Source organism: Scatophagus argus, chromosome 7 (assembly GCF_020382885.2).
Source record: "Scatophagus argus isolate fScaArg1 chromosome 7, fScaArg1.pri, whole genome shotgun sequence".
Taxonomy (NCBI): Eukaryota; Metazoa; Chordata; class Actinopteri; family Scatophagidae; genus Scatophagus; species Scatophagus argus.
Genome location: NC_058499.1, coordinates 8284639 through 8305675, shown reverse-complemented (window position 1 = coordinate 8305675; position 21037 = coordinate 8284639). Strand labels below are relative to the sequence as shown.

The 21037-nt window shown below is 42.5% G+C and overlaps 1 protein-coding gene across 8 annotated transcripts; it reads right to left on the bottom strand.

Annotated features, from left to right (window-relative positions):
- Window positions 1-41: 41 nt before the first annotated feature.
- Window positions 42-20622, bottom strand: LOC124062098 (coiled-coil domain-containing protein 136-like). 8 transcript variants are annotated; one of them, XM_046394603.1, is made up of 10 exons: window positions 20306-20622; window positions 19433-19572; window positions 11937-12260; window positions 9276-9350; window positions 7990-8292; window positions 7045-7162; window positions 5601-5877; window positions 5274-5405; window positions 3430-3542; window positions 42-2341 (listed from the first exon to the last, which is right to left on the bottom strand). In XM_046394603.1, exons 2-10 carry the CDS (start codon window positions 19482-19484, stop codon window positions 2329-2331), a joined length of 1407 nt encoding a protein of 468 aa, XP_046250559.1. In that variant the 5' UTR covers window positions 19485-19572; window positions 20306-20622; the 3' UTR covers window positions 42-2328. The 8 variants fall into 8 exon arrangements, 7 of the variants coding, with proteins under 7 accessions (XP_046250559.1, XP_046250562.1, XP_046250561.1 ...); XM_046394606.1 differs by lacking the exon at window positions 20306-20622 and adding an exon at window positions 19685-20247 and having other exon boundaries at window positions 19433-19499; XM_046394605.1 differs by lacking the exon at window positions 20306-20622 and adding an exon at window positions 19685-20246 and having other exon boundaries at window positions 19433-19614.
- Window positions 20623-21037: the final 415 nt, after the last annotated feature.

Genomic DNA, 21037 nt, shown 5'->3' with positions numbered 1-21037 from the left:
GTGAGGCCACCACCCCAAGAAAAGAAACCTCTGAGACATCATGTAACATGGGTATTTTACTTTATCAAGTCATTTACAGTACAAAATAGACTTCCAGGTAACAAAATAGCCACGACTATATTGAAAACAACAATGCTATCAATATGTAAAGCAACAAGCTGAGAAACACTGTGCAATATAGAAGCTTGTGAAACTATGGCAAAGTTAATCAAATATGCTCAGAAATAATGAAAAATAATGAATCTGAATCAGACAACATTCGTCATGTACCATTGCAGTCAATGGGAGTTTAATTTCTATTGCAAACTTTTTTTTTTTTGTTGAACAGAGACAACATTTGCAGTCCAGCAGCACATTATTACCTTAACGTATGTTCATATGCAGAAATAACATTGCTCAGGCATTGCTTATCAAAGTCCTGTTTAATGACAAGAAAAGATTTCAATAAATTTTTGAAATTTAGCAAACTGGTAAAACCAGGTGTCATATTGCTCTTTCAGGCAACTAAGGTCAAATGCAAATCTAAATGCATGCAATGACTACACCACCTTTGAACAAAGAGGTACTGAAAATGATTAGCAATGCTAGCAGTTATTTGGACAACATCACCATAAATAAACATGTACACGGCATATAATTTGGCTATCAAATATACGATGCTCTTTCAAAATAGAATAAACTTTCTACAAAGCTAATACAAATGGATTTAAGAAATATCTCTCCCATAGTACTATATGTCGCATCTATTTACATGAAATACAAAGTAACAGAATGAACATAAATTAGATAATGTGCTTCTATATGTTTTCTAGCATGCTTTTGAGTCCTAAAATATTTTCACAAAAAAACGTTACTCGGGTGTAAACAATAATCGGAGTCCTTCCACGTATACATATATCAATTGTAACTGATGCTTAAACAAACTACATTTTTTTTCTGAAAGCTTCCTATTTACATATTTTGGAACCATATCAGTTTCTAAAATGTCCCCAGAACTAACCATGACCTTTCACTTCAGTCGGATCTGTGTTTTAATCAAGGTGTGACCAGGTGTCTCCAATACACTTGGAAAAACCAAGCCATTTGAATCTTGTTGAAGAGGGAAACAAAAATGTATTTCTCCACATTGAAATCAATGCTGAGTCGAGATGTTAGAAAACATCCTGGAATTTACTCCCAAACTTGCTGAGTATCTTTACGAGCACATCCCAAAACTACAGCGAACCTGACTACATGTAACAGTTCAGGGTTTGGGTGTAGGAGTTTTAGATTTCCAAACTGACCTGTGAGCAGATAAGATGAATCAGATATACTGCATTGGCTTTCAGGCATATTTCTTCATTGGCAATTAAAGGTGAGAGTTGTCTGATTTCAGTCAGACACAAGTCAGTTGTGAGGCAAATGGAAGTGACAGAGTCTGGAGCAGAGCACATAAGTGAAAAACAGTGTGAAGTAGAGCTGATCCCAGCCACGGGAGGTGACACTGGGTTAAAAGTCAGCCGAGCTTACATTGACAGGTGCTTAGTTAGCCTTACTGGTTCTCCGTGTTATAACATACTCAGTTTGATATTGAGTTTTGTGGGGCAGAAATACATTGGCAGGATAGGATGTGATGGTGACGGTAGGCTGACATGGAGATTTTGTGACATTTAATCAGTTTTAATCAGTTTTGCCATGTGTAGCGTTAGTTAACAGTGAAAAAAATATAAATTACTCTTTCTGTTGTACTTTAAGGGCATGTGTACATTTTAGGGATTTTCAGTTCATTAAACGTCTAAACTTCATGTTCTTCAATATTATCAAAGACAACTATGAAAATTATTAAAGCCTACAAATAAATAAATAATGGTTAAATAAACAGGAAAAAAAGCTGCACAGGTGCACATTAATAATCCAACCCTTCATTTTGTCAGACGGTTGGCTAGAGAAGAGAGAAATAACACAGACATCAAGGAGGAATGGCACAGCACTAGCATACATTTAGTGGAGTGAGATCATGTCCTCATGTGGACCTTTTGCAGGTCAACTCGTCGTTAAAGCCGGTTTCAGTCTCCTGGAGAGACCACGTGCATCCTTCTCGCTCTGTGTCCATGTAGTACCTTCTCATTAGAGAGCAAATTTTTCCATATATTTTCTACTACACAGTTGTCAGTTTTATCACATTTTAGAGAACTCCAGTACAGTCTATAGACATGGCAGGAGAGAGCAGACGTCTGTCCCTGTGCAGTTGTTGCCCATCCAGTCAACATCGGACGAGAGCTCTCAACAAGCTGGTCATCATTAGTAGCACTGCCGTGGCTGCAGTGATAGTCAAAATGGAGCTCCAACCTACTTCACTCCCCTGAGGGAAGACAGGAAAAGAACGGCGTCAGGAGACAGTAGAGGCTATCAGTCGGCCATTTTGGAAATTTGCTTACTGTTCTTACAGAGAGCGAAATGAGATTGTTACCACCTCCGTGTCTGCACATCAAGTGTGAAACTCGAACAAGGAGGCGATTGGCTTAGCTGGGCATAAAAACCAAAATAAGGGGAAATGCGTAGCCTAGCTCTGTCCAAAATCAAAAATACATGAACTAACATGTTGTATCTGGTTGGTTTAATCCATAGACAAACAAAATAGAAACAACAAATAGAAATATATAAACAACAGTTTGTGGCTTAAAGATGTTGTGTACTGTGTATTAATCTGTCTGCCCAGCACTTAAGTGCTTTGCTGGTTGTTACAGCGGTTGGCTAGAATTTAACGTAGCTCATTACAGATTTTGACTGCCACAAAGACCATAAATCATTGTGTTTAAATTCTAACTCTTCTCAAGAAAGAAAAAGAAAGAAAAGAAGCATATTTCCAAAAATGTTGAACTACTTCTGTAAATGACTTATTCAGTGCCATCAAGGAAATATTTAGTCATAATTTGCCAAACTGCCCACCCGCTCCATGTGCTCCTTCCATAAATGCTTAATTTAATTATCTATTTTCATTCACTGTCAGACCCACCCATAACAGCCACCACTGTACATGAATCTTCAGCAGGCGATTTAAATAAGAGAGTCAGTTCATCCAAAAAACTCCATTTCACCCAGTTACCTTCCGCAGCGTCGAGCCATGCAGACTCAACTGCAAAGTTTTAGAGATATTTCATCATTCACCCAAACAGCGTCCTGATTATTCTGGATAATCCACAGAATACACTGTCTGCAGTTGTCACTGAACTGCCTTCTTCTGTAGTCGTGATGAAAACACACCGTCAACAGTCTCTGTGAATTATCCAGTATAAACGGGAACAAAATTCTTTTCACCTATCATAACAAGAAGTCTCACAGGTATCTCAAAACCTGTGCTTTTATGTTATTCAGGTGAACTGACTCTGTCTGTGTGAAAGATCCACAGACAGCATTATGCATCAGATAAGAGATATGGTCCTCCCATACCTTGCCCTCTGGGACGCCAACTCCGACAACCAGCACCAGACCACAGCCACTATTACAATCATTCCTATGAAGGGGATGGAGAGAACAGGGTGCTCAGACGGATGGATGAATCTCTGAGGAGGAAATAAAAACAAACACAAGGACCATGGGAATGAAGGGAATGGATGAATGAATGGATGGAGTGAGAAATCAAAATAATACCAAAAAAAAAAAAACAACACACAGATAAAAACAATGTGACAACGGCACAAATGGAGCACTGCCACAAATCGCTAAATTAAAAGTGTGACATGGTCTATGGCAGTGATATATATAAAGGGGAAGGGTTTGATGGAGTGATTTGCATTTCCTGTTCAAAAAGCAGTGCATAACTTAACAGTGACATACACATCAACTCAATGTGAGTATGTGTGAGCAGCGACGTGTGGCATTTATTGACTGTGTGTGATGTTACGAAGACAAAAAAAGAAAGACGTACAGCATGAATGTTGTGACTAGCATATGGTGGTATTTTCGTCTCTCTATCCTCATTTTACAGTTAAGTTGTTTTTCTGTTTTGCTAAATTTGTTGTCATACGGGCTGAGAGGTCATGGACATTCAGAGAACAAGGACAGCATCAGAGACAGGCACGGGCAGACAGTTTGACACAACGCAGAGACATCTCAGAACAGCTGTTGTAGACCAAACACTGGATTTAGTCCTGTTTGCTTCTAACTGCAAAAAACATAAAGGACCAGAGTAGCGTTCACACATGCAAACACACACACACACATGCAGTATTTTGAATTGCTTCCAGTTTTTATTCTATTTTTATTTTTTTCTTTGTTTTGTTTTTTTAAGATTTTTGGACGCATATTTTCTTTTAAATAAAATTTGTGCAATATTGAGTTTGTCTTTGTGTGGTAATGCAGCTCATATCAGATATTGTTCCCGGATTGGTGCATTCAAGAGCCAAATTGTGCTGCGTTCACAAACCCACAGGACAAACAATAAACAAATAAAAACATCACAAATAGGACATTGAATTTGGTACTATGGCCTGTTGTGTTTAAGAACATTGCTGTTTAAATTGAGAACTGGGGTTGGTTGAGTTTCCTGTGAGCCCTTTGAGAACACAAAAGTAAAACGGTGAGTGCTGTTAATTGTTTCAAGTCATCTTTTGTTCACACAGCACCTTATCAAAACAAATAGAAAGAGACTTAAAGTAAGAAAACAGCATTCGAAAATCTAAAGCCTAAAATGTCCTTTAATTACTTCCTCTGTATTGAACAATATCTGACGCAACATAGGATTCACAGATAAAATGAGCATTCTTTGTTTGAAGACTGAATCCCTTTTTTGCACATTTTGTGTTTTTGTCCAACAACAGTATTAAAGCGGTCACAGAGAGGTTAGAACACAGACACAGTGAGGGTGGGGTGGGGTTGGAGGGGGGGGGGGTTCCCCAGCCCAAAGCACACAATAAATACTGATATGGGCTGACAGGCCAGGTCAGTTCATATCAAAACAAATATTGCTACAGTATGAGACACATAAATAGTGAGCTCAACAGACGCAGGATACAGTAAGTGTGATGTGAGGTGCATTATGCGTTAGTTGACAGTGCGGGTTCAAAGAAAAGGGGGTTATATTTCTTCAGTCATGTAGAAATAATGGCTGGAAATTCGCAAAAATTCGGAGTAAGTTGACATCAGTTTTAGAATAAATGAATCGAGAAAGAACACAACCTGCTCTAACGATCGAAAGATTTTTATCATTAATCACCCACAGCTGAATATTTAAATCAGTTTCCTACTTCCTATACCAACTGTGTACTATTAATTTATTCATGTGTGTCCCTCACCTGAGCCCCCCCTGACAGCTTCTCCAGCTCTGCCTTGCAGCGCTGCAGCTCCTCCTCCAGCTCGGCTCTCTCCTTCTGACTGCTGTCATAAAGTACCTGCAGCTCCTGCAGCTCCATCTTCAGACCGTCACACTGGAGGACACAGAGGTCAAATTCTCAGTCTTTTCCTTACAGTAGAGGATTTATCAAAATCGATTTTAGTGTATTTGATTAAAAAAGAAAATCAAAAACAAGAATTTACTCATGAAGTTTGACCCAAACGCGTCCATGTTTTTTCATTTATCTAATCAGCTCCCACAGCATTGCTTTAACGCTGAAGTGTCATACCTCTCGCTGAACCTGTGAGGCCTTCTCCTCTGCCTGCTTGAGTTGGTCCCTCAAGGAGAAGATTTCCCCAATGCCGCCGTTCCAGCCGGTTGGTGTCAAGGGCTTCCCATCAAATGAAATATTCTTTTGGATGGAGGCGTCCACCAGGCGACAGTTCTCGGACTGGGCCATGGTCATGTAGCTCTCTGTCATGACCTCATCAGGGCCACTCTCCATCTCCTTCCCCTCCGTGCCCTCTCCTGCGTCCTCCTCCTTCAGTGACAGATAGACGCTGGAGCTGCACGAAAGAAGCAACGGTGAAGAATGCAATGTACTTTCAGTCCCTGAAAGCTCGAAAATGGGCTCTAAATGGGCAAACAATTTCCCTGATCAAAGGCTGGAAATGGTTGCTATGCAGTTTTATGTGATTGTGATTGTCAGAGGGCTACTTAGCATTTATCACTTTGTGTTGTCATATGGAGTATTTCATTACGGTGTCCACAAAGTTATTTTCTTCATTATTTGTGACAAGTCGCTGCATGTATCTGACCAGACATTGCTACAAAAGTTTATTTCCATTTTCAAATCATTTTTTTTTTATTATCAGTTAATTGTTTCGTCTACAAAATGTCACAAGAAATGAAAAAGAGCCGTCACATTTTCTCATTTACTTGTTCCATCTGACCAGCAGTCCAAAACCTAAACCGCATATTTTAAATTCAATTCAACAAGATGCAAAACAGAGAACAGCAGCTGGATCTAGAGGATGTTTGGCATTTTTTTGTGTGACACATTCGCTTCGATTAATATCCTTTATTAATGTTGCTGTTTAATGGTATTGTTGAAAAATAATAGCATTGCAGGGTCCTCAATAGCTGTTATAGTCAATATGCTTGTGCTGCTGTTATTCCTCTCAGAAATCGAATCAGTACGCATCTTTTTTGATTTGTTTTATCTGGCTTTTTCTTGATTTTACGACTATTTATTTCTCCATGTATTATATGTTGTTTTCTCTGTCTCTCCCCTCTCCCTTTGTTCTTTTTTCCTGTAAAGTGCTGTGTAACTTCTGTTGTGAGTAGTGCTATAAATAAAGTTTGCTTTTGCTTTCACAAGATCTTCCTCAGCAGATGGAGTGTGCCCTGTTCCATCTGGTCATGAGGAAGAATGTGCGATGCATTCAAAAATTTCAGAACGTAGACTAAAAATGGAGATGTTTTTTAAAGTCAGAATGAAATTTCACTTTCAAAAATGATGTTGATTAGTTTTCTGTGAATCCACTAACTAATTAATAAACTAATCCACTGTATAATAATACAGTCTTGCTGCAGCGATGAAATAGGTGACCCGTTCTTCTAAATGAGACATGATATTAATGATGGTGACGAGGGGTTAGTATCCCGGAGGGTCTCCCCTCCAGCTCATCCAGTAAGCACAACTGATGAGCGAGCAGCCATTGACCTCTCACCATGTCCTCTGCCGCTGCAGCAGCTGCAGCCTCTCAGTGAGACGTCTGTTGTCCTCCTTCAGGGCTTGACACTCCTCCTTCAGCATACGGCACTCCTCCTTCAGCAGGTCCACGTCACCTGACAGCACAAGGAAGGTCAGACATGAAGACGTGAAGAGTTGAGCTCATCATTAATCTTCCTGCTGGAGGCTTTATAATCATTACAACCTGTAGAGAATATATTAAAGGAGTAGTCATGAAGTTGCTTTCGCATATAAAACAACAGTGAGATAATATGAACCCTCCTCCCTCGGTCCCACCCGGAGCTCAGCTGCTGAACCGAGTGATGACATCATGTGTTAGAAGTGTGTGTGTGTGTGGGTGTGTGTGTGTGTGTGTGTCCCTCCCCCTCATGATTTCATGTCGCTGGTATCCTAAATTCAGACACACATCTGCGCACACACACACACACACACACACACAGCCACACACACCACTCCCCTTGCAATGCTCAGCAGTCACATTGTAATTTATAATATTTATTAAATCCCATAAATGATTTATGTGCTTGACTGTGGCATGCTAACATGATGTGAGCATGGGACGAGTACATCCATAACATCATGCTTTGTTTTCACAATATCAGCCACAGAGACTGATCATGGGCTATTTGTGCAGGTTGTGAGTTGGATGAACTCCATTGTGAAAGCGCAGGCAGTGGCTTTGTGTTTTTCAGTGCATCTTTCTCACCGACGGCTGTTTGCACAAGGTGTGAAGATGAGGTGTAAAACCAATACGTATTGTATTTTAACTCTGATGTACTGCAAGTTTAAATAAAAAGGTGTAACGGAGGAGAAACTGCAGAAACCTCCTCCACCCTTTGTCTCTCATTTCCAATTCTTCTCTTCCATCCCATCTATGCCTGTTTTTTTCTCTTCTGTTACTGCACCGCTCCTCATCCCTCACCCTCTCTCCTCTCGGCCTCCCTGCGCTGGCTCTTCATGCTGATCTCAGCTCTCAGTGTGGTGATCTCCAGCTCGTACTCCTGGGTCTCCTCGCTGAGACGCTGCAGCTCGGCCCGCCTGCGACACAGCTCCTCCTGCAGCGAGGCGATGTCGTTCTCCCTCTCTGCTGCCGCCTCCTCTGCAGCCTGTTGGAGCAGGAGCACCTCCTCCTGAGCCAGACGCAGCTCCTCTTGGGCCTCGGTCAGCTCGCTCTCCTTCTCCTCCTCCAGGCTGTCCATCTCCTCCTGCACAGAACGTAGCTGTGCTGTGGGGGAGAGGAGGAGGAGAAGGTTATCTTTTCTTCATGAGGGATGTGTGGGTGAGACTGCAGAACCAGTATGGGTGTGTGTCTGTGTGTGTGTGTGTGTGTCTGTGTGTGTGTGTGTGTGTGTGAGATGTCTTACCTGAAAGTTTTGCACCAGTGGGCCTGCATGTGTTTATGTGCGTGGGTGGTGTGTTCTTGCATGTGCATGTACCTCTGTGTGTGTGTGTGTGTGTGTGTGTGTGTGTGTGGGTACTGCTTGAAAGAGGAGCTGATGTAACTGATGGTAACACACTTTTTTTCAGGGTCAGATTTAGATGATTAGTTCCGTACTTTCAGGAAAGAAAAACAACAAGAACATCTCACAATCATGCCAGTAAGAACAATAATATAATTAAATGGTAATTAAAGCAGTAATAACTCCGTGATATGAAATAGTTTAGCAGAAAATAGCTTTAAAACAATTCTACGCTGCTCCTTTTTCTATTTTCTTTGCCTCTTTTTGTGTAAGCATTGATTTTTGATGATTTGATTGATTGATTGATTGATGTTTTTACAGATGTTTTACTGTAATGTTCAGTTTTATTCCTCCTAGCTTTTCTCTTTCTAGTCTTTGTTCTCCTTGCTGTACTCAAAGCCGTTATCTTTTTTTATGTTCAATGAGCTGTGCTCTGTTGGCTCTGAGGTTGTGTTTTATTCACCCCTGGGCACATTTAGCCGTCTGTGTGAATGATTTCTTGATTCATTAATAAATCTACCAAAATGTAATAAAAATTGTCACAAAAAAAGATTGATTTGTTCGAGGCAATCACATCTCAGCTCACATACGTATATAACACTGTCTGTCAGAGACTATTCTAGCTAGCAGGACAGTTTAAATCACTAGTAATCAAGAAATAATTAATAAAAAAAAGAATAAACTGATTGATGGAAGAGGCACCCTTCTTTTCTGGGTTTATCACAGAAAAGAAGTTCAGTCTTTGTACCTTGTAGATTCTGAATCTGGCGTGTGAAGGCTTCAGCCTGATGAGCACTGGCCAGACGCTCGTCCTCCAACAGACCTGGAGGAGAGAGGAGAGGGGAGAGGAGAGGAGATCAGAGGAGAGGAAAGGGGAGAGGGGAGAGGAGAGGAGAGATGAAAACTGGATATGCTATCCAACCTTGAAGCATGACTGAAAGACTGTTTTTCTTATGTCAGTTTCTGCTACATATTTTGGGCAGATTCACTTGTGCTTTTAGTAGCTGCTAGATTAATACAGAGGATGGTCAACTGAGTCTGCATATAATTAAAGGATCAATTCACCCAAATTTCAAAATAAGAGATATTTAGGCTTTGACATTTTTAAATTGTAAATCTAATTTTCAGCAACTAGTGGCATAAGTGTAAGGCAATTTGAACCAACCAAGGTCATTTGGTCTGTCCATCACTTTTGATCCAGACTGGAATATCTCAGCACTGGTTTTCATGAAATGTGGTAGACATCCATAACGCAAAGAGGATGAAGCCTTCTAACTTTTCCTGATTTTTCCTATTCTTCAACATCAGGTCAAAAATTGAATTTGTCTAGTACTACCTGCAAAACTAATAACACTCAAAGCAGTCTTAGTTGTTAAATATTAGCATGCTAATATGCTAACATGCAAACATCAGCATGTCAACATTGTCACTGTGATCATATTAGCATGCTGACGGTAGCATTTAGGCCTACAGCCTCGCAGAGAACCCGTTTTAACAACACTCTGAAACTTCTTACAGTTTAAAGTGTCACAGGGATGAAAAAGAGAATAGGAGTCATGTTTAGTTTTTAAAATCAAAGCTACAGTATGTGCAATTTGACACTGTGGTGGGAATTTTATCTTGGACCAAGCAACAACATCCTCCTTCTTCTACTGCTGGTAATAATGTCATTCCCACTGAGTATTTCTCACTTCTTGTGTTCACATTTTTCCACACTTTTCCAGCTGGTTCAGAACTTTTAGTCACACACCCACCATTGCATGTTTTCTGCTAGCATCATATTACAACCAGTATGTAGCTGGTGTGTGTAGCTTGATTGGCAGATTGTATTATCATAAAAAAGGCAACGATACCATTGATCTGTGCCTACCCATAACCTTACATCAGTCTCTGACCAAGTGTGCTCAGGATCAACACTGCTCCATCACCTCCACCCCTCACCCCACCCAGCAGCTGCCAGCAGCCTGAACAGCTGACTGTTCCCAGTGGGAGTAGGCCAATAGTGATTTCTTGATGTGGTCTAGTACACCCAGTCTGGAAGCTTCCCTCAGCATGTGCGCAGTTGTCTGAGGAATGCCTCTGCTGCTGCCAGACAAACAACTGGGCTCACCACTCCATATCTTTTAGTATGAGAGACAGTCACACACACACACACACACACACACACTCAGCTCACTGTGGCCCCATACCCAAAGTCTTACTCACTGCTGGTGTCCCTGAACGTTAAGCTCATCATTTCTAAGGTATGATGCGATGCTCCATTTAGCGGTTATGAGGAACTGACCACGTCAGTGGCCGCATATAAACATTTATGCTTCCACGTAGACTAGACTGAGATGAACAGGAGACGTCTCAGGTCGACAGGACAGAGCTTTTCTTTGGTGGTTGTATGAAAAGAATAGGAAAAATTATAAACAGCCCACGACATGCAAAAGTACTGTAGACTAATAAGGTTGAGATGTTCTGCCCCAGATGGCAGAAAGGCTGTAAATGTTTGTGATCAATTGTACTGTGGGTTTTTTTTAAAAAAACTCATTCTGCTCACTAATAATTCACTTGAGATTATAAGAAAAATGTTGTTATTTCCCAATGTGGATCTTATTTTCTCATTTCACTCACTTTATTGGACTTGATAACATTTTATTCACCATCTTCATTGTATAGCTTTGGTAAACTAGGCTCAACATCCAAAGGTTGATGGGCCCCATCAACTTTTGGCCCCATCGCTGACTCACTTGCCATACTTAAGTATAAACACCAGTTTGCTTATAGCAGCATGACGCTGTGGCTCACTGTGCTTTCAGCCCTTGTTTATGTTGAGGAAACAGTAGCAGCAAGCACATGAAGATGTGTCATGTCTGCACACTTCTGAACAGCTAAAGTAAAGCAGAAAGTTAAACACTGTGCAGACTGTGTTGAATTTCACTGACTGCCACCATACGATTAAAGCAGATTCCAGCTGTGGCTAATTGTTTTACAACTACAATTTGCAGTAGTTTATTTTCAATGTTTTAAATTATTTAAGTTTTTTAGGAAAGCTGCAGCTTCTTCAACTCTTTGCTCAATTTGCTGTGATTTTTGGTAAAATCTGCATTTCCTAAATCTATAGCTGAGATGATGCCATGAGTAATAGTCATAAATAATAGACAAAAATCTGAGAATAAGACCCAGGTTGACAAATGTCTGAATTTCCCTTTAAATGGCAGAAATTTTCTTCAGGATGACAAGATTTAGGTTATGTGCAAGATGCCTGTATTCATCTTCACAGATCTTTATTTCAGGTCAGATGGCTGCTAGTAACTAATGAATAAAAGATTGTGGGAAAAAAAAGAAGAGTAATGATTCAACGCTTTAAATAATGAGTAAACACTATAAGAAGTGACAGTCAAATCAAGGCTGGATGTCTCACCTTGCAGCTCATGGCAGCTCTCCTGGTGTTTGTTGGAGGTCTCTCTGGCGTCATCCAGCTCCAGCAGCAGCTGCAGCACCTGGGCCTTCAGCTCCTCCAGCTCCTGCTCCTCCGTGAGCGGCTCCTGCTCCTTCCTCATCTTCTCCTCCCCTTCGCCTTCCTCCTCCTTCAGCTTCTTCTCTTCCCCCTCCTCCTCATCCTCCTGAGCTCTCTCCTGGTCCATCTCCTCTTTCTCATTATTCTCCTCCAGGATGCCTCTCTCCTTTGCTGTTATACTGTTGTCCATGGTGGGGCTGCACTCTGCTTTCAGATCGCACGGGTCATCTGATTGAAAGATGACAGCGATATTAGAAAAGGACGTCTGATTGGGAAAGAGAGGGAGACAGGAAGAGAGATTTACAGGTGACAAAGCCCTCTGTCATCACTTAAATTCGGTCATGTCTTGAACACCGCAGAGATGGTGTTTTCTTTTGAATCAACAGCACCCTCTTGTGATTGCAGTGGCATTAAACCTTTTGTACACCAACCTCTTTTCCATTCATGCGCCTTATTTTAATACACTTACTGAAACATACAAAATTGCTGTCAACGTCTCATGAAATTGGAACTCAGACTTTTTTTTATAGAGAGAGACAGAAATCCCTTCACTTAGGGGAGAATGTGTCAGAACGTACACTTAGTGTGTGTGACAGTTTTGATACTGTGTAGTGGTTAAGTGAGATGTGACTAATACATAACATGCTGGTTGCAGCTGATTACCATTTTAAGACATATACTGCAAGCGTTTGTTTCACATTGCTGTATCTGCAGAGTGATCTTAACCGTGTGACCAGTAGGTGGAGCGAGTCAGCCGATACAATGCAGAGGGAGAATGGGGGAGGCGGGCCTGTATGCTGAAGCAATCACTATGACTCACCAGTCAGCAATGCACCTCAAAGTTCACAATAACACAAGCTAGCACACATAGTAAGAGAGATGTGACAAAAAAACAAAACAGGTTTCTCTCATGTTCGGCTGTGACATTACGTGGTTGTCTGCCTCTGTTTTTGGTTTCCCTCATATCTCTGTAGACAGTACGAACTCGCTCGAGAGCTGCTGTTAATGTGAGCCAGCAAAGCCCAATGAGACATTGTACATGACGTAAACTAACAAACCTGATTTGCCGGAACAACAGCTTTTGCTTGCTAGAGCAGCAAAGACAAATGCAAACTGGGCAGGTCAGAAAAGCAGAAAGGAGGGCATCATTTACAGCACAGCGACATGAAGGTAAAGTCCCTCTTGACTGGAACGGAAAAGTCCTTTTCCATTAGTCAGATGAGCTTTGTTGTGAGGCAGGAAAGGTCAGAGCTAAAAGGGAGATTATATTCAGAGTGTTAGTTTGTTCTGATGTACAGTTAAAAGGTAAAAAAAAAATCACTTGTAGCATTGTCTTGTGTTAGGAGAGTATGCTTACATATCACACCCTGGCCTACTGTCATGTCTCTCCTATTTCACAATAACATGCTGTCCTGGTTCAAGTTCCATCTCAGAAATAAACTGATACGTAGCATCACACATCCATGTTCGAGTGGTCTCTGAGAGCCTCAAAATTGCTGTCCGTACTCAGAAAGCAATCTGAACACTGGAGAGGAGAATGGTGTTCGCTGAGACGTGGGAATACAGAGATGTGATGAGAGAAAAGGTGCAGCAGGGAACAAAGTAAGGCATTAACTAAAGATCTACCTAATTAAGAGTGATGCTCACCAGTGTAATCTCTGCTCAGGGGACGCTGCCATTTCTTGAGGTAATTGTTTCTCTGCCTTGTTGTTTCCCTCACTATTTCCATCACAACAAAGCACATGCAACATACTTTTTGTCATATTTGCATGACATTAGCAGTAGGCCGCGTCCTTATTCCTTCCTTCCTTCCTGTCTCATAACGGTGTTAACTTAAACAATGCAACCCCTGAGAGGCAACTGAGAGGTTTCATGAGCACTGGGCTATTTTGTCATTAAACTTTGATGCTGCTGTAATGAGTTAGTCATAAAGAAGTGCGCTGGAGTCGGGCGGCAGGGAGAAAGAGAGTCAGAACTGCTTGTATAGCCAGCGGCAGCTAAAGGCCATCAAGAGACAAAAGGCTTCCCAATGAATATCACTCAGACCAAAATCCTGCAGGAGCTCAGACTGTAATAACTCTAAAAGCTTTGGCTCATGTGATTTGTGCTGTATTTTAGGTCTTTGCAGATGGAGCATTCACACTGTCGTCAAAGGGGCACAACCTCAACTGCTCTGAAACAAACACTGATCCTGTGAACAAAGTTTTTCCACACACTTGGGAAATTTCTTAGGACATCCACAGATCCCGGACAGATGTGACAAGCAAGAAAACCCTTCTCAGCTTCCTTCAACTTCCTTTGATGGTCTCTATATTATTATCGTACCTCTCAACAGCTCTGTGCCCATTAACTCAGAGCCACCCCTACTATCTTTCCAGCATTCCCATATGCTTTTCCTTTACAGCTTGTTAATGACTGAAAGCCATAAAGAAGCTTTATCATCTCACCTTGTGAGTGAATGTCAAACACATTGTAGAGCAAAATCAGCTGCAGTGACACCTGTGATCACTCCACTGCATTCTTGGCACAGTGCTGGTCTTTGGTCACGCAGGGATTGCATTAGACACGAACGCTGCATGCATACAAGAGCAGTGCCGGGCAGGAGAGTCATCTTAGGAGCAGTGATACAGCTCCGGGGAGAGGATGGCTTTATCTAACCACAGCACATTCCTTCATAATCACATTGCAGCAAAACACATTGCGAATGTCAGTGCAAACATTGTGCCTCTTTAGAATGAGACAACAAGCAGTGTGTTCTTTGTGAGCATCTCGGAATAGCCGTCTGAGATTAAATTTAAACATTAATGTGGCAACACATGCTCTTTGTTTCACTGTTCAGTGATGGAATGAGGAGTGTAATGAAATTTGCATTTTGCAAAACTGAAGAGCGAAGCGAGGATTTTAGCAAACAGAGGCATGCTGGGAAAGGTGTGGATGAAGGACACAGAGCTGCTTTAACCTGGCACCACAGGAAAGTCTTTCTCCATAAACAATCAGTGTGATGCTACAGATGGAGTTACGGTTCTGTATGATAAGAATGCAGCAAAAACTGAACTTTCAATTGTACAGTGTGACAGAGTGGATAGCAATATACTGAAAAAGGCTTTTAGACCTACTGGCTCTGAAAAAAAAGCTTTTTAACAATCCTGGCCATCATATTTCATGCTTCTTTATGTGCTTTATGATTTAAAATGTGACACAAAGCTGTTTAAGAGAACTTGCCATGTCGCAAATGAGTCTTCTCCATTCTCTCCCTGTGACTACCAGTTAAACATCTAATTTTTCTGTACTGTTGAGGGGAACATCTGCAGTCAAATCAGCTGTGAAAAATGAAACGACTGCTCACTGAAACAGGAGCTGGAGGCTGCCTCTAGTTATAGTGTGATGGGCGCCTTGTGCTGAACCGCCCGGAAAATGGGATTGCGCAGACAGGTGGTGGTGGTGGTGCTGCTGCTGGTGGCAGTGTTTCTCATTTGTGTGTGCACATTTTTTTTTTTGCCTGAATTTTGGTCAGTCATTCTGCCTCAAAAGTGTATGAATGTATGCATGAGCTGTGTGAACGCCTCTCTGTGCTCATGTACCTGTGTGCACATACACACAATGTGGATGCGCAGTCTAGTGCATCACTAGACGTCACCTCTGAGCCCCACTTGTGGTGCGTCTCCATATGTGATGTATGTAATATGTACACATATGTGATCATACAATTCTGCTGTGTTTAAACTGCATGTGTTAAGTATCCGGAGCCTATATATGCCATGGATCTGTGCCTCTGTGTAGGAGGCCATGCATAATGCACACCACCCCCTCCTATCCCAGCTTTGAAGCCAGCCCAGTACTGATGTTGTAGCTTTTCCCATGTACTGGCACACTTCCTCGGCAACAAATGATACAGAGCAGGGAGGGGGAGAGTCGGAAAGGCGGAGAGACCGAGTTGGAACAAAAGAGGAAAGGAGGAGAAGAGAATGAGAAAGATGCAAAGCAATGAGGGCACTCAACCTGCCCCCTTCCTCGTGAAGCTAACAGCTGAAGCCATACACGAGTGTATGCACACCATATGGAAAGTCACAATGGTAATAAAGGTATGTTTTTGTCCACACTCCACCACCACCAAGGAAACCTTTCTGTCCATTTGCTTTGTCCTGCCAAGAAGGCCAAGGGATCTGGTGTCCCATGTCTCCATGAGACCTACATAGTGAGATCACCATCATCAGAGATTCGCTGACTTCACACCACATGAGACTCAACAGTTTTAGATGAGGAACGAGCTACATATGGTGGAGGTCTCGTGAGGCTAACGTGAGTTCATCTCTTCCTCTTTCTGCACTTTGAGCCTGAAAGCTCCAGGGAGAATAAGGAACAACAGCAGCAGCAGAAGACAAGAAAAGAAACAGGAAGCACAAGCACCCAGGAGTTGGACTGACTTAATGAGCCGCTCTGTTATTTAAATGGAAAATCCATGTTTGCACTTTCAAAGGGAAATAAGAGAAAGTGGGTCACTGGAATAGAGATGCATTGCAAAAAGTGCCATAATATGGCCTCATTAGATGAGCATGCACAAATACTGTGTCAGTGTGTACATACTGCAGATGACTGATTCACTGAATATAATATGCTTTTTTATAGGACTGCGTGGCTGCGTGGTGGCTCAGTGTGTACATGTGCTTGTTGTGTACCTTTGTCATTAGGGGATACGAATAGTGACAGATAACAGAGCATGAAAACAAGTGATGCGGTAATAATCCATTTGATCACAAATCAGTGCCTCCCACCTGAAAGCAATCTCTCTGGAAGGCTTTACATCAGTTAAATCACAGAGGAAACAGGGGACACCACAGCTCAACATGTAGCTGCCAAATTCAAAAGGAATAAAGACTCAGGGGGAGAGAGTGAGAGGCTGACAATGCCAAGCATTTCTGCAAGGGAGAAGAAAAGAAAAGTAAAAAAAAAAAATCTATAGGATAAGCTGCTAGAAGGAGCAGCATTCATGAACATTCACAATTCACTTCAAAAGTTTTAAGGATTTTTCCATCATGCAACCAAGAAAGAATTTTAAAAAAAACATGTGACACATGTACTTTTGTCAGGGACCCGCAGAGTGCCTTGAAAGCCTGTTTTAAAATGAAACACTAAAAGTCTGACAGGGGAAAATGGGAATAGTGTGGTGCTGGAGGATGTGTCAGACCTCAGGGCTTTGGGGCTGGGAGATCTGAGACACCTGAGGGTGGAAAAGCAAGAAAGATTTGTTTTTATTTAGAGCTATGACTGTCCATGTTAAACAGCGACGTGAGACTCTCGCTTTGTTGTTTTTCTCAGAGGTCCCTGCAGCTCCCAGATCTACAAAGTTTGTCTAAGGCAGCAACTTTTGCTGCGAATTAGTTCCAGAGAAAATCCCCCTTGTGCGCCCTTGGGAAGTATTAGTACTGATGTGAATTTCACAACATGAGGGCACAACACGAGAGAGGAGTGGAGGGAACGCAGGAGAGGACAGGAGAGAAATGCTGTGTGGGCCGAGGCACAGGAAGGTGCAAAGGTTTAGGTGTCTATGCAGCCGCATGCATGTGCATGAGTGTGTGTGTTGGAGTGTGTGTGGGCGCAGAAGAGAGCAGAGGATTGCAACTGAAAGGGGGCAAGAGATATTGAGTGGGAAAGCAGAGAGAAGGATGGAGAGCGATATGGTCAGCGACTCATGCAAGTGGGAGGAACAATATGGTGGCTGATAACTTGTAAGATACGCAGACAGCTTGCAGAAGTCACGCCAGCCTCTGATGGTGGTTTATTGATCAGTGGAAGCTTGTGTTTGTGTAAGAGCATCTGTATTCCCTGTTGGTAGGTGTAGCGAGTGATTCTGAAAGCATTTGTTCCAGAGCACAGTGGCATTCATTCCCGGCAGGACTGACTGAGCATTGAATAGAAAAGCCAAGAAAATAACTACTGATCAGAACAAGGCCACCTTTTGTACTGAAGAACAAAAAGGCGGCTTAGTCTGAAGAAGTCAGACTGACATCTTACTAAAACTGACCTCAGCCAGGACAGAATAAATACACTTTAATCCATTTAGATCCCAGAGTGTATGTAATTCAAAAAGATAGGAGTTAATACCAGCCATCGCTCAATCCACTTTCCGTCCGCTGTATGTCTATCCTTATTATGGTCAATCAGTCAGGATTCACGCTACATTAAGACACACACTTGCCATCACTAGACGCTGCTTTAAAAGTATGCTTCAGGCTGTGACGGGAGGAAAAAGGTCCCCAGAGTTAAGACAACGGGAACAAGCTTGTTATGGAGGAAAGATTTCTCCTGAGACAGCATCCATGTTCTGATGGTCAATATGCAGGCTTCCACATAATGAGTGTAATAAAGGACTGAATTAAAGCTAAGAACAGAGTGGCTTAATAAGTCTACAGCTAAGAAATAATCCGCCAAATACATGTTATTGAATATTCAACTCTGGAACAGTTTACCACACAGGAAAAGGAAGCACATTCTGGTGACCTGGCCATCGGTCAAAGGGCTGCTGACCTGTGGATCTCTCCGAGGCCCCTCCACACCAATAAACATCCTCCTCTTAGCAGTGTCCCATACAGAGCTGCACTGTCTGCGCCGCCCATTCAAAACATGCACAAAACACACTCTTCGTCTTTGTTGGGACACACAGGCAGAATAATAATAAAAATAAAACATTCCACACATTCCTCTATGAACACACAGTTACACAGTACTGATTCTGTAGGAAAAAAGATGAAGATGCATGTGTCACACCGCAGCACCCAGTGGCATGAAGTTACCGAACAACAGCAGCTGTTGAGCGCAATCAAAACGTGCATATACGAATTTCACTGAGCTGAAAACAATCTAAGCACACAAATAATTCAAAGCTGAACTATAACAACATCCGACACTGCACGTCTCCATATCGCACCAGTCAGACTCAGAATAATGCAGCAACACACGCCAGAAGAATGACTGAATTATTTCCTGCCTCTGCCTGCCAGTCACATCCATTACCTGGCAGCATGTAGCCTCCATCAAATGTCCGCAGATGCCACAGATGACAGTAATGCCCTGTCAGTCGGTCTGTCTGTCAGCTCGATCACAGCTTCCTAAGAAGAAAGACGGGCTTCCACAATAATCTCCCCACCTCCTACCACCTGACCGCCACACTCCAGCTCCTCCGCCTCCTCACTTCTCCACCACATCCCTCACTTCAGGAGTAAACACTCTTTTCGACCCCGCCGGATGATCACTTCTTCCTAATCTATTTATCTGTAGTTGTGAGGCTAAAAATAGCCACGCGGCATCCAACTGCAGGGAATCGCAGATAAACACACACACACAGAGAGAGAGACACGCACACGTACACACGCGCGCGCAGGGACGAAAACAGCTGCACAGACCTGTAGAGTCCAAAGCCTCCTCGATGAGTGGAGGTAAACGCAGTCCATCCATAGCCCCCCTCTGTAGCTGCAGCGAAGAGGGAGAGACGGAGAAAGAGAGTGGGCGAGCGAGGGTCAGAGGCTCCACACGCCCACCTCAGCTGCAGGGAGGGAGGGAAAGACAGAGAAACACACGGAAAGTACTGAGAGCAGCGTCAAGTACTCGCACACACACACACACACACACACACACATACACAAACAAGGCTGTACCTCGGGAGAATTTGGGAGGATCCGGGTAACTGCGGGCTGAGCTCTGGACTGGAGCGTGGGAGAGATGCCGAGAGGGGAAGAGGGGAGGAGCAGAGTGGAGGGAAAGATGCTGTTTTCCAGACGGCGAGCTCCGTCTCCCGCACAGATCTCTCTCTCTCTCTCTCTCTCTCTCTCTCTCTCTCTCTCTCTCTCTCTCTCTCTCTTTCTCCTTGCCTGGTCTACACTCTGTTTACTATTTTTGTACTCCTCTTACAGTTTCTTCCATCTTTTTCAGTGTCTCTTCTTGCTCTTTCCTCTTTCACACACACACACACACACACACACTTATGACATATACCGCATATACAGAAACTATAACCGTGCTCACACTTGCATGTTCAAAAACTACTGCATACCAGATTCCCACATACAGCAAAAATGAGAATTAAAATCCACATACTAAGGTACAGATAATTTCTTTTTTTTCAAATAATTTCTTCATAAAAAATCAGATTATGGAAACGGATGGAGTCTCTTTGATATTATAGTAGACCTTACCAAATCTCTCTCTCTCTCTCTCTCTCCACACACACACACACAAGTGCTTCCTCAAACACTCATGTTCAGCCATGATGAATTTACCTAAAATGAGATCCAGACAGACTGTTGCAGTGACAGCTACCTCTGCAGATTACTGATCATTTCCACTCCATTGTTCATTTCCTCCTTCCTCCCCTCCTCTTGCTGACTCTGTGTTTACTGCTAACAAACAGCAGCTCTCTTTCTATAAATAGCATCTTCATTATGTTCATCACTGTCCTTTACACACACATCTCTTTTTCGGTGACTCTCCGTCTCAGCCGCTGTCACATCTGGCAAATTCTGTGCAGCACACAAGGAGCCAAAAAAGTGAGGAGTGCTGTGAAACACACTCAAAATATGTCAGCATACAGAGAGAGCGAGCGAGAGGAAAGGAGGGCCAGACTTAACTGTTCGCTGGCCCGGTAGGAGGATACTCCTATCACAGCACTGTCAGACAGCAGGAAGTGCTTTGCAGACGTGCACACACAAAACAATACCGACACACTCATACAGAACCTGCACATGTGAAAGAGGAAATGTAAAAAAAGGAAAAAAAAAAAAAGCAGAAGTTCTTGTAATGGAAATGAAAAGAAGAAGAAAGCCTGTGCCTGAGTCTTTTTGCGTGTTTGTGTGTACCTGTGATAAATAGTGAGTGATTTCTCAGGGACGGACAACAAGTAACAAGGGATAAAAGGTACCAGATTGAAAAGACTGATGCCTGCGTATAAGCACTTCCTTCACTGTGCCTCTGTGCAGCTTCCCTCAGGCAGCTGTAATCCCCAGACAAGGCAA

Coding starts and splice junctions, on each gene's coding strand:
- LOC124062098 (XM_046394603.1), bottom strand. CDS start 19,484: ATGGATGGACTGCGTTTACCTCCACTCATCGAGGAGGCTTTGGACTCT. Junction 9,351..11,936: donor GAGCTGCCATGAGCTGCAAG/GTGAGACATCCA, acceptor TCTCTCCTCCAG/GTCTGTTGGAGGACGAGCGT. Junction 5,878..7,044: donor CTGCAGCGGCAGAGGACATG/GTGAGAGGTCAA, acceptor TCTTTCGTGCAG/CTCCAGCGTCTATCTGTCAC.